The sequence below is a fragment of the Jaculus jaculus genome, chromosome 12 (genome assembly GCF_020740685.1).
Source record: "Jaculus jaculus isolate mJacJac1 chromosome 12, mJacJac1.mat.Y.cur, whole genome shotgun sequence".
In the NCBI taxonomy this organism is placed as follows: domain Eukaryota; kingdom Metazoa; phylum Chordata; class Mammalia; order Rodentia; family Dipodidae; genus Jaculus; species Jaculus jaculus.
The window spans coordinates 97,606,234-97,621,679 of NC_059113.1; the positions used below are offsets into that span (position 1 = coordinate 97,606,234).

At 43.0% G+C, this 15,446-nt stretch overlaps 1 protein-coding gene across 4 annotated transcripts in view; it reads right to left on the reverse strand.

Annotated features, from left to right (window-relative positions):
* The window catches only part of Lrba (LPS responsive beige-like anchor protein), a 570,297-nt gene continuing 554,851 nt past the window's right edge, over positions 1 to 15,446 (reverse strand). For 3 of the 4 annotated variants that reach the window (XM_045131452.1, XM_004655860.2, XM_045131450.1), the window contains exons 54-57: positions 9,246 to 9,347; positions 6,701 to 6,897; positions 3,742 to 3,893; positions 1 to 967 (exon numbers count right to left, since the gene is read on the reverse strand). In XM_045131452.1, coding sequence (XP_044987387.1) covers positions 877 to 967; positions 3,742 to 3,893; positions 6,701 to 6,897; positions 9,246 to 9,347 — 542 coding nt within the window. In that variant the 3' untranslated portion in view covers positions 1 to 876. The remainder of the gene's footprint in view (positions 968 to 3,741; positions 3,894 to 6,700; positions 6,898 to 9,245; positions 9,348 to 15,446) is intronic. The other variant, XM_045131451.1, reaches the window with a different exon arrangement.

Consider the following 15,446-nt stretch of genomic DNA (forward strand, 5'->3'; position numbering starts at 1 on the left):
TTCACAACATACAAAGAATTTATTTATGGAATAACTGACTTTTTCTCAAATTTTTTTTCACAGAATTCCATACAGCAATCTACTAGAAAAGTAGAATTATACAACACCAAAATAACATTTTTTTCATAGTACAAACTGCTAATCAAAAGGAAGGTAGAGACCGTTTAAGGACAGGTGAAATGCATGTTGCTCACACAGCACCTGGTGGGCAGGATCAGGAGAAAAAAGCTTGTGCTCCCAAGAGCATCTCATTTAGCTGTGCTCTGAGAACAACAGATCACAAAAAAGTAAGTACTTCACACTTGCTATAACTTACATTTTTGTTTGCCACGCAATAAAATAAAACAGCCTTCCCAGAACCATAATTTTCTAGATCTAACACATGCCTGAATACAGAAACAATTCATTGAGATGTCGGAAATTACATTTGCCATAATTTAAACATTCTTACTTAAATTCCAAAACTTTTCAGCACTGAAGCAGCACAATTGTTTGGAAAAATACAACACCTAGTGCAGCATAAAATCCCATTCCAGTATTAGAATCCACTGCCCTCTTTTAAAAATCATACTTTTCAAGAGTACACACAAATGTGAATATTTTTTCACGATATGATATAGCTAGAACAAGTGGCTTGTTTGCTCCACTGTGTGGATCCATAATTGGTGAAAATAGACTTCTCATAAGACTAAAAATATAGATTTTTTTAAACTACAGAGCCCAGCAGCCAGTTTTCTGCTTTGCTATTCCCCATGTCAAGCAGAGTCTACAAAAATACAATTTCAAAAAATATTTTGCTTTTCCAAGCAAATTTGTTACATTCAGATGTGGGAGCTGTTGCCGTAGACTGGTGTGCTCCCTGGCCCGTCGTCACCATCAGTGGCGGGTTTGGCGTCCATGATGCCAGCGGCTGAAGTCGTTGTAAAAGAGAACGATGCTCCCCGAAGCCATGCCAGAAATGATGCACCTAGGGAACAGGCAGGGGAGGGCAGGTGAGAGCCACCTTGGGATGGGTGGAGGAGAGCGCAGACGTGAAGAAGTTCAGGGTGGCCTCTGACAGCAGCCAGTGCTTTTCAAGGAAGGGATACATAAGATACCACTAAAATGTAAATGAAGTCAGCCTGGGGCGGGGGGATTGATGGGTCAAAACCCACTTGTTAGCAAAATCTAATGCTATCACACCACCCGAGATCTACATCTGATTCAGAGCACAGGGATGCTGCCTCGGCTAAATCTACAAAGGAAGGATGAATGCTGTCTGCACCCACAATGTAGGCTTTGCTCTGCAGAGGAAGCTGGTTCCCAGGACGAGGGCGGCTGCGCTTTGCCCCCTCCCTGGGAAAGCAGGGCCGGGGCAGGAAGAGCAGGCACAAGCTCAGATCTGTCCCTGCAGTTTGGTTAGGATGTGCTGAGGAGACAAAAGTCAGTCATACCTAAGCTGGAACGTGACAGAATGACACTCGACATCAGTAACAAAAGCAAAATTGGAAGATTCACAAACCCGTGGAAAATAAACAATGGATATAAGAAGAAAAGGAGTAAGGTTCTCATCTATCTCCGCAGACTAGAAAACAAGAGTAAATTAGGTCCAAAGCTAGAGTATTTCAAGATAAGTAAATGTTGGCTCACTGAAAAGACTAACAGCATTGACTAAGGAAAACGATACCCTGAAAGGAACGGAGCACTTCCACAGGCTTGGCAGACGTAAAGTGATTGTAGGAGACTGCACATCAGTGAACTGGATCATGTGGAGAAAGGAGAATCAAACAGGCCAGGTGCTCACACCTTTAATGCCAGCACTTAAGAGCCTGAGTACGAGGCCTGCCTCAAAAAAAAAAAAAAATTTTGTAAGAGACCAGAGTCAGTAAAAGCCGTGTACCGGTACTGACCAATGTCTCCTAACTACTGGGGTAGCAGTGATCATTAGTACTCACTGCATGGATCATATGCTGAGGTAAAACAAAATCTCCCCACTGCAATCTCACACTTTCAATATATTAGACAACAAACACTAGTAGAATGAAATAAAAGACCCACACGCACCTCTCAATTGACAATGAGAAAAAGCACCTGACCAAATATGACAGCTTTTCATTAATAAGAACAAGGATTGGGGAAGAGCAGCTAGGAAAACCTGCAGGTAACAAACATCCAGTTGTGCAAGAAGAAAAGCTTAACCAATAAGCATAAGAAAAGGATGCCAACTATCACACTATTTTTACTCACATAGCACGTCCTAGCTGTGGCACCTGGGTAAGACAACATTCCCGGCTAGCAGAGGTGCCAAGGTCTCACTGTGTAACCCAGGCTGTCCTTGGACTTGTTATCCTGCCTCAGCCCACAACATGCTAAGGTTACAGACATGCACGAGGGAAACTAAGAAATCCACTTACAACAGCATCAAGAAGAATATACACAACCCAGGAGATGACAAAAGACTTGAACACTGAAAGCTGTGGAATATACAGAAGTCAATGGAAATGTCCCATGTCCGTATGTTGGAAGACTTCATACATGAATAACTCAAAGTGATCAGCAGACTCCTGCAAGGAATAATTTTTCAGAACTGGAAAAACTCATCCTAAAGTTTGTATGGAACCTTGACAAAGGCAAGAGGGCTCTCATTGTTGTAGTAAATTTTAAAATTTAAGAACTCTCGTGCTAACATAAAAAACCAACAGAATAGTACTGAGGGTCAAATAACTTGGCAGAATACAAACACCATTCACCCAGAAGTGCTGGAATCGATGTCCAAAACCATGCAGTTTGCCCTTACCTAGTTATAGAAAAGTAGCTCACAAAACTAGAGAGCTGGTTCAGTGGTACATGCACATTTGGAGTTCTTTTGCAGGGGCTAAAGGCCCTAATGTGCCCATTCTCTAGGCTTAAAAAAAACAAACAAACCAACTAGAAAACAGGGAGACAGCTTAATTTCTCTGATTCATTAGACACAACAAGAGCACAGGCAAGAAAACTCGACTCCATAAAAGTTATACATTCGAGAAAAGACAGCAAGCAGCACTAGTCAGGACAGGAACATCACTGAAACCACGACGAGGCTACTTCATGCCATTATCAAAAATGCTTCAAAAAGTTAATCATAGGGATATCAAAAGACCCACCACTCTGCTCCTGCGTATATTCCGTAAAGAACCAGAAAGAAATGAGATTCAGATCTACATTATACCATCGAACCTAGAAAGCCTGCTCCCTGAATAAGCCATGAAAAGACAGGTAGTGTACACACAGGAGGTAAAAATTCAGAAAAAAAAATGAATGGTATTGGTGGAGGTGAGGGCCAGGTTTTGTTCAGAATGGATGTTCTGAATGTACTAAATTCCACAGAAGCTCACAATAAAAATGGTTTAAATGGTAAATTTTATGTGTATGTCACCATAGCAAACAATTACGAGCAAAAATAAATGGCTAAAGATTCTCCTCCCCATCTCTACCCTTGAGAGGTGTTAGGACAAACCACATCCTGGGCACTCTCCAGGGGCAGAGGTAAAGATACTTCACTTCACACGTACTTACAGCTCTTAAAATCTTAGTTATGAAGAAAAGCTTTAAAGAATATAAAGTTTGCCTGGAATCTCTGATGCTATTCCTTAAGAGCACAATCTTTTTTCAAGAGCCACTAGAAGGAAATGGCACTTTTAAAAGAGCTCTAACCCTTAAAGTACTTCCACCCGCGGCTTTTTACTGCTACTACTGGTGGTTAAAACATGACTGCAGTGTTACCTTTGGTCAAAAGACAGAGCCATGGCCCGGATTCCAGCATCACAGCCTGGGTAGGCAAAGAGCTGCTTGAGGTCAGACACCTGCCACACCATCACCACGCCGTTGTCGCCTCCCGTAAGGAGGTACTGCCCATCTCGGCTCAGCTGCATGGCCTATGAGACGGCAGACATCAGTGAGCAAGATTAGGACTGCTCAGGGGTTGTGGATTTTACTTTGTGAGGATGACATGACACACTCGGTTCAGCAAATGCGCCTTCAGTGACTGGGTAGCAGAAGACCGGCACTCAGGCAGCTTCCTGGCCGCCACGTTCCCGAGCTGTGAGAGTGCCGCTGTCCTGCTGGAGGAAAGCCTGGGGCGGTGACAGACTAACTGCCTGCTCCTGGCTCTAATACAACTGTCATGTTTTTATTTTCAAGGAGAGAGAACGGAGGGATATGAGTGGGCATGCCAGGATCTCCAGATGCATCTGGATTTACTTGGGTACTGGAGAATCAAACTCCTGTCTTTAGGCTTGGCTGGCAAAGTGCGTTAACCTTTGAGCCGTCACCAGCCCCTGTGATACTTTCTACTTGTGTGAGAAAGACATGCCATGTGCATACTCTGATTCTGCCACCCCTGCCCCCTTTACCTACAGTAACTCACGAGCTGAGCAGAGTCTACAGAACCCTCCAAGTGTTGTCCATGGTCACAGAAAGAACAAAATCTAATGCTTTGACAGAATTTTAGAAAATTGTAGAGAAAGGTTTCCTACTCACTTCAAATAACAATACATCTAGTAGGTCTGGAGAGATGGCTTAAAGGTTAAGGCACTTGCCTACAAAGCCTAATGACCCAGGTTCAATTCCCCAGTGCAGACAACAGCTATTCTTTCTGCTTGCAAATATATATATTTAAAAAAATGCATATATTAAAATTATCAAGGTGAGTAAAAACCAATCTTCTCTATTAATCTCACAAAAGCAACCCCTTGAGGACATCAGTGAAAACCAGGACAATTGTTACATGTACAAAATACAGCTGATGAAAATCTATTAACTTTATGGCGGTAGTTCCCTTGAATTTCATACTTGGGGCTTTTTACTGGATAAGTGCTATATTAAAACACAAAACCAGTACTATTTAATTCTTTGTTCTAGTGATAAATTTGTAATCCTACTTGTGTCTGGAATGAAATAAAACCTAGGCTTTTAAAACATCTTAATGAACCAGGTGCCTCTCTTGCAAGGAACCCACCACGGATATCCCTGCTTCTACCAGGGAACATCTACCTCGTGAAGTATGGCCCCAGAGAAAGAAAATAAACTCCCCAATGGCATTTGTTTACCAAGAAGTGACTGCCTGCTTAGACGGAAGTTACTTATTACCACACCCAAACTCTGGCTGATGGGCTGTGATGCTCTCTAAGATGCCTTAGGACAATCTGGCATCTAAACAGAAATGGGGGGGGGGTGGAGAGAGCCTGGGTTAGGACATAATACCAGGCTGTCTGGCACAGCAAGTAAACCTAGATTCCACAGAGCCTAGCTGAAGATTTTACTCTGAGACGTGTTGGGTTTCCACTGTAGTTTCCTTGCCTCTAAGGCAACTGGGCCCAGGAGGTAGGGGCAGGTAGTGCTTACTCTAGTCACAAGGTGCCACTTACAAGTTAGTGTGACAAAGTGCAGGCATGGTGTGGGGGAAGGCAGCGGGTTATTGAGGACTAAACTCCAGTGGGAGCTGTCACAGAGGGGAAATTATGGCCACAGGCACAAGGACCGTGTGTGCGCAGGCTGGGAGAGCCTCCTGCTGCTGCCTCGAGGACCTTCCCAAGGCCTCTGGTCAAACTGTTCAGCCAGCGAGAGGTCTCAGATTATTTCACAGGTTTATTAGTGTTGCTGACAATATAATTGCAACTCAAAGTGACAGATTATCAACACTATTATTGTAAAGAAAAGAGGCAAGGAAAATTCTCTGATGTGTACTTGGCTTAAATGAAGTATTATGGGAGAGAAGGGAGAAATAAGAGGGGGTCTGTGTGCATGCCCTCAGGCAAAGGCGACAGCCAGTGAGCAATGGGAAAGAGCTGAGATGTGAGTCAGAGGCCCAGAGTGACCAGGGCCCTTGGTTTTGAGCAGTGAAGCCTATATTTGTAGGGGGTTGTTGCTCACAGCTTCCAGACCCTGGTATTTTCCCAGGAGAAGAGGTGACCACACTGGTGTGGGAAGTGGAAAGAACTGATGTCTGTAAGCGGCCCTAGGTCAGGACAGCCTGCTCCTCCCTCAGCATGTCCTGGGGCCCCTCACTGTCCACATGCACCTCCACTTCTGCTCTGAGACAGGATAGGGACCCCACGGTTTCCTTTCTCCTGAGCTTACCCAGCAGCCGAGTGCTCTGCTTCTCAGCCTTTGCAGCTTGTCTGGAGACTGAAGCAAGATGCATGTGGCCCACTAGCTTTTTACAGTTTGGATTGTCACTGGAAGCCCAACCCTCTTAACATAGGGTGGTTGGGTGTAATTTACCTAGAGAGTGGAAAAACTTCAGGGCTGCTGAAGCCGTTCAGGATGGCCCCAGAAGCGGTGAGAAAGCGTCTGCTGAAGGCTTTCCTGAGCGGCCAGTCAGGCCGGCACCATCCACTGAGCTACGCTGTTCCACAACTGTCACAGTGTCTGAGCCTCTTCTGAGTCCTTCGTAATGGTGTTCCATTATGAGGGAAAGCAGCCCTTAGCAGCTCAGAGAAGCCTTTCTTTTTCTTTGTTTTTTTTTTTTGTGGGGGGGGAGGTTGTCTCACTGGGATTCACTATGTAGTCTCAGGGTGTCCTTGAACTCAATCTTCCTACATCTGCCTCTTGAGTGCTGAGATTAAAGGCTTGTGCCACCATGTCTAGCCAAAACCTTCTTTCTTTAGCAAACTCTTGTATGCCCCCTTTGAGTGCTCCCCAGTAAAAATCAAAGATGCTCAGGAGCTTACTGGGCACTCACCCTTATGTGGTCATCTGTTTCCGCAGTGGCCTGCAGTTTGCCATTCACGCTGAAAGTGCAGAAGCAGCCGTTTTCATAGAAGATGACACAGTGGCCCTCTCTTGAAGCCTGAATGAGCTTTGGTTTCAAGCAGTTTTCAGGACCCTCCAAGGTTCTTAACAAGTCTCCATTCATGGAATGTATGAGACATGGTCCTTCTGAGGACAAAGGAGAAACCAAAGGCAAAATTATATAAAGGAAATAGACAGTTGAATGCACTTGCTTAGCAAGTGGGGAACCCTGGGTTTAGTTCCCAGTATCAGGGAATAAAGGAAGGAAAGAAGAGACTGCTGTGATCAGATTCTTGAGCTCAGATCAAGGCTACAGGGACACTACAGCTGTGGAAGGCCTTCAAAGAGCTGCACAGAGGGCTGGAGAGAGAGCTTAGTGGTGAAGGAGCCTGCCTGTCAAGTCTTCGGACCCAGGACGCACATATGCCAGGTGCACATGGTGGTACATGTCTGGAGTGTGTTTGCAGTGGTGTGAGGCCTTGGTGTGCAAATTCTGTCTCAAATAAAAATTTAAAAATATGTGAAAAGATTTAAGAAAAGAAAAAAGAGCTGCATATCGTAAGTGTCTGCTACCTTGCAAAGTCCCTTCCTGGGTGGTGGTTGCCCAATTCTCCTTCCTCTAGGAGAGGACAGAAGCTAAGTCACTCACACTCGTCCTTGAGACATGAAGTTACTCTGTAAAATTCTTCATGCCAAGAGGTGAGACAAACGGGAGGAATTCCAAAGAGAACAAGACAATTTTCTAATCCCAGAAGAGTTTCAAGAGCTGGATGCAAACAGTGCTGTCCTATGGCACTAGCTTGTCCTCACGAACCACAGGAGAGTCACTTCTCAGGGTTTTTGCCTGTGTTGTTCTCCAACATAAATGTCAACAAGGAATCTCAGTGCCAGAATGGCTCAAGCAAGCATGAACGTCAGCGCCACCCCCCTCCCCCCACGCAGCTGAAATCTCAGCTCAGAAGCGTGTCCTCTCACCTAGCTCTCCAATCCACGATGCAGGTGACAGCAGCGCACCATGCACATGATGGGGGGCTGGCGAGTAAGTGCTTATGTGTTGTTGGGTTCACCCCTACCTCCCCCCCCCCCAGACAGTGCAGATACAGCAGCTGGGTTCCTCTGTGCCTCCCAGGGTTAAACAGAAAAGTGCAGTGGCCGGCAAAGATGGGGTAGGGTAAGCCTGATAGTGGAATGTGACTCTCATCTAAATAGCCTTATATACGGAGAGAAGCCTGTGGGCTGTGTGCGCAGTGGGGCATTCAGCATGCAGCCGGGAAATAGGTGAATTCAGGAAGCTTGTCGGCATAACTCAGGATAGCAGTTGTGACAAAACTGTTCCCGTTGCAGAGGTGATACCAGGAAGAGCCTCACATTAAGGGACCACTAGAGGACAGTTCATGACACTGAAGGCATCTGAGGAAGGAGGACAGCGATTGCCCGAGGCACAGAAAGAAGCTGACTCTGAGAAGTGTTTCCTAAACGAGTAACTTTCAGCTTTCCCTGTGTTTTCAATTATACCTTTAAGAACATAAGTTTTACTATTTTTTCATGTCCTTACATACACAAACACAAAATCAAGTAAAGGAGGTATTTTTATAATGCTTTGACAACTTTTTTTTGGAAGCGGCGTCTCACAGTCACTGACCATCCACAGCAATGTGCAAAGCCAGGATGGCCTCCAAGAACGGTTATAACTGATGTTATGTGCCTAATTTAATCCTATATGAGGACTCATATTAACTCATGATGTATAAAATCACTGGATATATGAAAAACACAACAACTCATTACAGAATTCTTGCTTTGATCACCTGAATTTTCAAATGTGAATGTTAGCTAGACTATCATGGCTCAGGTTGCAGACAGTGAGACTCAGATACTCTGTGCTTCCTCACAGATAAGCTTAAAACATGTGCGATGAGAGAAATGGTGTGTGTGCAGAGCTCGGTGTTGGGCCAAGGAGGAGAGACTCTAACAGTGGACACGTGGTGAACTGCTGGTGGGTCCCGAGTACTCAGTGTCTCTTGGCTAAATACAGACAGGACAACTCAAGCCGTACCCAATGCCAGGCAAAGCAGTGTGAGTCCTTCTGGTCCATTCTTAGTGCCAGTGTGGCCCTCTGAAAGTTAAGATAGGTCAGGGTTCCATCCAGCTTTGAGTGGGAACCCAGCCCATTAGTGTTCAGAAGAATAAACAGATGAACACACATGATCCACGTTTCTGCCTTGGGCAGGTGAGAAAAATAATGGGCTGCTGTTTGTGAAGCCTCTTAACTCTTCAGAGCACTGCTGTGAAATGCGACTTTTTGCATTGAATGCTCAGTGCCTCGCTCTGTCACATGTGAATTAAGAAACTTGACTTATAATTGTGTTTAATTTGAGCTGATGTGTATTTAAGTAGCCCCACATGCGTCCCATAGCAGATTGGAACATTACAGCACAAGAGGCAACCTCACCTTGGATAAGTCATTAACAGACATGAAGAAAACACAGCATTACCTTGAGAACCACTTAACACCAGGCCCAGCTCAGCACAGACGGCAGCACACGTGATCTCGTAGTCATGGCCTGTGAGAATGGCCCGAGGAGTGGTGGTCTCACCTTCAGCAAAAAATAAATAAAAATAAAAAAGCATCAATTAAAAGGGCCTATCAATTCGGATTCCTGCCTAAATATGTATAGTTTGAGAATGTCCCAAAACAAACTGTTGTGCATAATTTCACCAAGAACGAGGGAAGTTGGAGAAAGGGGGTGAAGAGGAGACTGTGGAGTCTCCACATAATGGGAGAGTGACATTTTCAGACATTGCCTCCAAAGCCCAGTTCTCAGAGTGGGTCATTTGGTTCTTTAAATTATTTATTTTGCAAAATATGTGAGCATGCCTATTTTTGTGGAGAGAGAAGCCAGTGCCTTTACTGGAGACAGACGAGCAGGGAGGTACTTCTCGTGTGTGCCTCCCGCGCCACATGATGCATCTCCAGGCTGCACAGCTCTGTCCCCACAGTCTCTCTGACTTCGGTGACTTCTGAAGGGGATTTCTGTTGTGAGACTAGCAGGCAAGGGGACAAGTGGAATACGGGTTTGCTTTCATTTGATTTCGAGTTTAAAAACAACTGTGGAGAGACAGACTTAATTCGAAAGTCAACTTGAGCATGGGTGATTTTTTACCCCCATACTGGAAATCCACTGTGAGAAGCCAGCTCCAGCACACCCATGAAGAAATAATTTGACATAGAACAATTCTCTTAATTCTACCAATTTGGAAAAAGTTTTAAAGATGCAAATAACGTAAGCCAATCTGAAGAGCTTAGCTTTCTGTTAAAGACAGTATTTACTGTGAAATTTAGAAATACACTATGTTTGAAAAAGTTAAAAATAGTCCTGATTGGCAGTTCCCCCTTTTCTCATGAAGTTCTAAATTCCATAAAAATAGCATATCATGCTATTATTGAAATTACTGTCAAATTGTATTATCAATAATTAAAATCATGATCTAAGGAATAAGTTTTCAGTGTGACTGCTCTTTTGTTTTTGTAAGTTGTAATGATCTTAGTGGAGGGGAGATCTGTGTGTCAATCTGAATGGTCTTGGAATTCCTCAGTGAAAGCAAAGGCTTGAAATGAAAGTTTATATGCAAGCCAAAATAAACAAAGGGGGCAGATGGGCTGTGGAAGGGCTTGGCAGACATCTTCAGGTAAACATGGAAATGCTTGTTTTCTAGAGTTAAGAATAGCATAGTGGAGGAAGCTGTTCTCAGCTGCTTTTTGCTTTTTAGTATAAAAGTCTTAAAACTGAGAACTGGTAGGACTATGAAGTCGGTGTAGGAAGCCTGTGATCAGCGCTAGAAAGGGGCTTTAAGCATTCTCCTTTGCAAACTCAGTGTTTTGTTGTTTTTCAATGTCGGGTCTCGGTTCTAGCCCAGGCTGACCTGGAATTCACTATGTAGTCTCAAGCTGGCCTTGAGCTCAGTATTCCTACCTCCGCTTCCCGAGTATTGCGATTAAAGGAGTGTGCAACCATGCCTGGCCTCAATCAATGTTTTGTTTATAAAATATACCACATCATTTCTCATCACACGAGCCAGAAGACATACATACTAAATAACTTCAAAATGGAAATAAAGCTGCTCTCTAGGGCCTGATCGGTGCTGGGACTTTTGGCTTCAAAGTTTGACAAAATATTTTTTGGTGCAGGAAATATGATGCGGGGCGGGGGGAGGTGGGCAAACTGAGATGGTTAACTTCTTTCTAGGCAACTAGCTTCACACATATTCCCTGGATTTCCAGTACAGGAAAAAAAATCAACACTGCTCACTTCCCTTGTACAAACAGGAAGTGGACACTGCTGGTTTCTAAACCCTGCACTGGAAGCACAAGAGAAAGCCTTTCCTGAAGATCTGCTGTCTCCAGCTTCCCTCTCTGTCTGCAACACAGATCTAGTATCCTTCATACTTTCTCCTTAACAGAAAGTCTATTCAAAATAAAAACCTGTTGGATACTGATATCATTCTATGATAAGGGACTTAAACTGCTTGAGCTCAGTGCCACTCTGGGAACCACTGAAAGGTAAGGGCAGAAGGGATTTCACATACATGAAGGGTCTAAGGGGAGAGGACAGCTGTTGCTTTATTTTCCGTGACTGAACCAGAGGCGTCATCCTGGACTGGGGTGACAGCAGGGGAAGGAGAGCTAGCCCGCCAAGTCACGGGGCGCAGAGTCCAGCGCGGCCCCTCCCACCACTTGTCAGCGGACCCCAGGGCATCTTCAGGGAGAAACCAGCATGAATGAAATGATTTGGGCTGTGTATTACTTTTCCAAGACTCCAGAGCTATTACTAACTGCTCACTGAACTCTCTAAACCAAATAAAAGCACGGGAACAAACTTCAGAAAAAATACCACATTAAAGCTTTTGATAACTGGCAATTGCTAATGGATACAAACCGTGTGTGTCCCTTGCTTTCCCAGATAGGAGGACTCAGGATCCTCCAAAGGTTAGGTCCTAAGGCAATAACAGATTCCCTTAGGAACTTTCAAAGTCTTACTGCTTGAAAACTCGTCATGGCTTTCAATGAGGCAGGAGTGGGGAGGGGACTTTATCTGCTTGGTCATTTAAGAAGCTACACTTCAAACTTCTTAAAGAAAAATAAAAAGAGAAAAAGGACAGACTTCTAGGACTGCTTTGAAAAGCTTGAGCAATTACTTCAAAGGAAAGGGGTCTTTGTGAGGGCAGGTTTATGACTACTGATGCAAATCCTACCTAAAGGCTGAAAAGGAGACTCGGTGCATCTTTACGAATGGTCTTAGAGGAAGATGAACAAGTCAAATGAGATTAAAGACAGCCCAAAGCCTGCCACAAATCCCAGGACCCGTCAGTTTCCACAGATGGGCTTTTCTCAGTACACAATGGTGAATACATCAGGACTAACTTATAGACTCTATTATAATCTAACTTGCATTGAAAACTGCCAAGAGCTCTATGGCACCCTTAGCATATACACTGGACCTCCACTTTCAAATCTCAGCAAAGCACTTCAGCACCAATTGGAACAATAACAAATGCATTTAAAAATTTTAATGTGCTTTTGGCACCCTCATAATTTTAAATGTTCCTCTCTATGTAATAGACTCGAAGTTACTTAAAATGTTACACCTGAAGGAGAACAGGAAAGGTGATTCTAGTGTCCTGCTCATAAATATCAAATGAGAAAAACAGACAGAAATTAATAATCCAGCTAAAAACTCACTGGACATAATTTTTCTGGCAAATGTTTGCGCCTGCACATGCGCGAGGCGGCCTGAGGAGAATGCCAGGTGTCCGCTATCACGCATCGGCGTGTTTCCGTGACACAGACGCGGTTTTGGTCAGAGGAGCAGCCTGCCCCAGCGATTCTCCAGTCTTCCCTCTCCACTAGCACTGGGGTAAACATCCAGCCGTTGACTCTGACGCTGGGGAGTGGAACTTTGGGGAATGACAGCCTCTCAGATCCTCAGTGCTTGTGCACCAGGCACTCCTACCTACTGAGCCGCTCCCCAGCCCAAACTTACAAATGGCAATAAAGTTCTTGATATTTTGGTATCTCTTCAGTCTTAGGAAAATTAACTCATTACAGAACGTACCGCAAAGTTCTCAACACGTTATGAGCAGAGCAAGTTGCTATAATTGATTCAGTGTTCTTAGGAGTGTCTGCTATGAAGTGAAGTGTGTTCCACCACATTTTCCTAGTCTTACTATTGTAGGGTTAGATTTCTTTCACCCACTGACTCTTAGTGTGGACGGCCCCTGTGTCATAAGTGAACACATTCCATTTCTTTCACTTCTTTCTTCACTTTTCCATTTACATTATTAAAACATTTATTGACAAGATGGGTATGATGTGTAGTACATGGTAGAAAATAAGAACAAAGTAGGGCCTTTCATTTGAAAATATTTCATTGTCACAAGTCACTGGTATCTGGGGGCACATCTCAGTAGTACAGCATTTACTTGCGTGAGGCCCTGGGCCTATTTCCCAGCACCATAAACACATACACACAAAATCAGGAATTATATCAATGGTCACAGAATCTACTTTTATCAATCTTACTATAAACCTGAAAATTATAACTATGCATGATCTTAAAGGTAAAAAACACTGTATTGAAGTCCAAGGTATTTATTATAATTCCTATGTAAGATTAGTATGTAACATTAACTAATGAAATCTTTAAGTAAAACAAGTGATAGAATGTTCCATGATAGTAGTACCTAGTATCATCTGCAGAAATGATAAAATAGGAAACTTGAATTGTTAAAAAATTTAATGGAAATAACTTTAGAATTAGTTTGTTTGGTAAGAAATTAAACACACAATAAAGTTCTTAAGTATAGATTTAAAACATCAAAAAAAAAATCTAAATACTACACAAGGTATGCCAGTCATTTCCTAAAGATGGTTTCCATTTTGCATGTGCCATTTGCTCCATCTTAATTACAGCTGGTTACATTACTACAATGCTCACGTGGACACGGGATCCCAGCTTTCTCATGTGGTTCACCCTAATGTAAATCAGGAAAGGAAATGGCTTTGCAGATGAGTGTTAGTTAGACCTATGCACTGACTTCCAGGCTTTCAGTGGGAGTGTAGGTCAGTAGTCTCATAGTTTCCTCAAAGATAGTCACTATAAAGCAGATACTTTAGTAAGTTATGAAAATAAAAATTTGCTTCCTACTTCCAATAGAAATACACATTGCTAGCATTGTTAGACACCAGTTTTCTGTATGTGTAAATATCCACCGGCTCTAAGCACAAATGGGCAGAGCCACCTCCAAGCTCTCCTACGCTGGGCAATGCAGAGAGCACATGGCTCATGCCTGTCTTACCCAACACTTACATAATCTACTGAATTTATGCTTATTTCCTCCTTGCTTGAGAGTTTTCACGTATTGATTTTTCACAGGGGACCTTGGTCTTAGGTTCTAATTCATTTGTAGCTTCTGCAGTTAAATATGTATGTCTAGTCACACACACATTACAAAATCCATGTCTAACATACGGATAGGAAATTGATGGAGATGAAATCATGTTCACATTTTTTGATAAGCAACATCTAATCTGAATTTTATGACTATCAATTAGAATTTTAAATCTAAATAAAGGCAAAATTAAAAAAAATCTACATAATCTATAAACAGTTTTACATTTTTAAGGTTTCTTTAGTAAAAATATATGAGTTGGGCACTCTGAAGCCTACATGTGTTCTCACAACTCTTGGGAAGAACTTGGTCTCACTCAGTCCATGGAATCAGAAACCTCTTAGCTGTGCAGAGTTGTAACCTATAAAAATGAAATCTAAAAAACAATAAAGTTCAATAGTTATGTAGCCACAAAAAAAAGAGAATTCTAGGCATTTTTTCTCTATCTGAAAACAAAACGCTGCAGTCTGATCACTCCTACCTGAATATAAGAAAATTTACTTTAAAAATTATCAAGTAAGCCAGGCATGGTGGTGCATGCATTTAACCCCAGCACTCAGGAGGCTGAGGTAGGAGGACTGCTATGAACTCAAGGTCTCCCTGGGCTAGAGTGAGACCCTGCTTCCAAAAACAAAAACCAACCAACAAACAACATGACTATTTAGGTAAAGAAAGTGCTCATAAAGACTATCATAAGCCAGACTTGGTGGCTCATGTCTATAACCCAGACCCTTTGGAGGCAGAGGCAGGAGGATCAAATTCAAGACCACCCTTAACTGCATAATGAGTTTGGAGCCTAGTCCACAGGAGACTGTGTCAAAAAAATTAAACAAAAGAAAAAAAATACATAAAAAACAAGCAAAAGTCCTCCAATACAATGAATTTTTAAATAGTTAACAAAACTCTAAAAAATTCTGCTCTGTGAAAGCTGTATTAGTGGACATAACAGGTGAAACTGAGCTGGGTAATGAGAAGAAACCAGGACAGTTGTTTTGTAAAATAATTATAGGCACAAAGATTGAGGTGCATATACAGAGAGCTCTCTCTTTAGAAAACTTCAGGAATATCTACAGCACAGCATCAGGTACATAATGCATGAAGCTGTCATACTTTTTCCAGTGAAATGAAATTTCTGGAAGGTGGCAAAGTTCATCTAATGTTGTTCCAGAGGTGCCAGTGAAATAGATATCCAGTAGCACTACAGTAATTTCACACATGCACCCTCGTCTACATATGCAGAGTTTGCC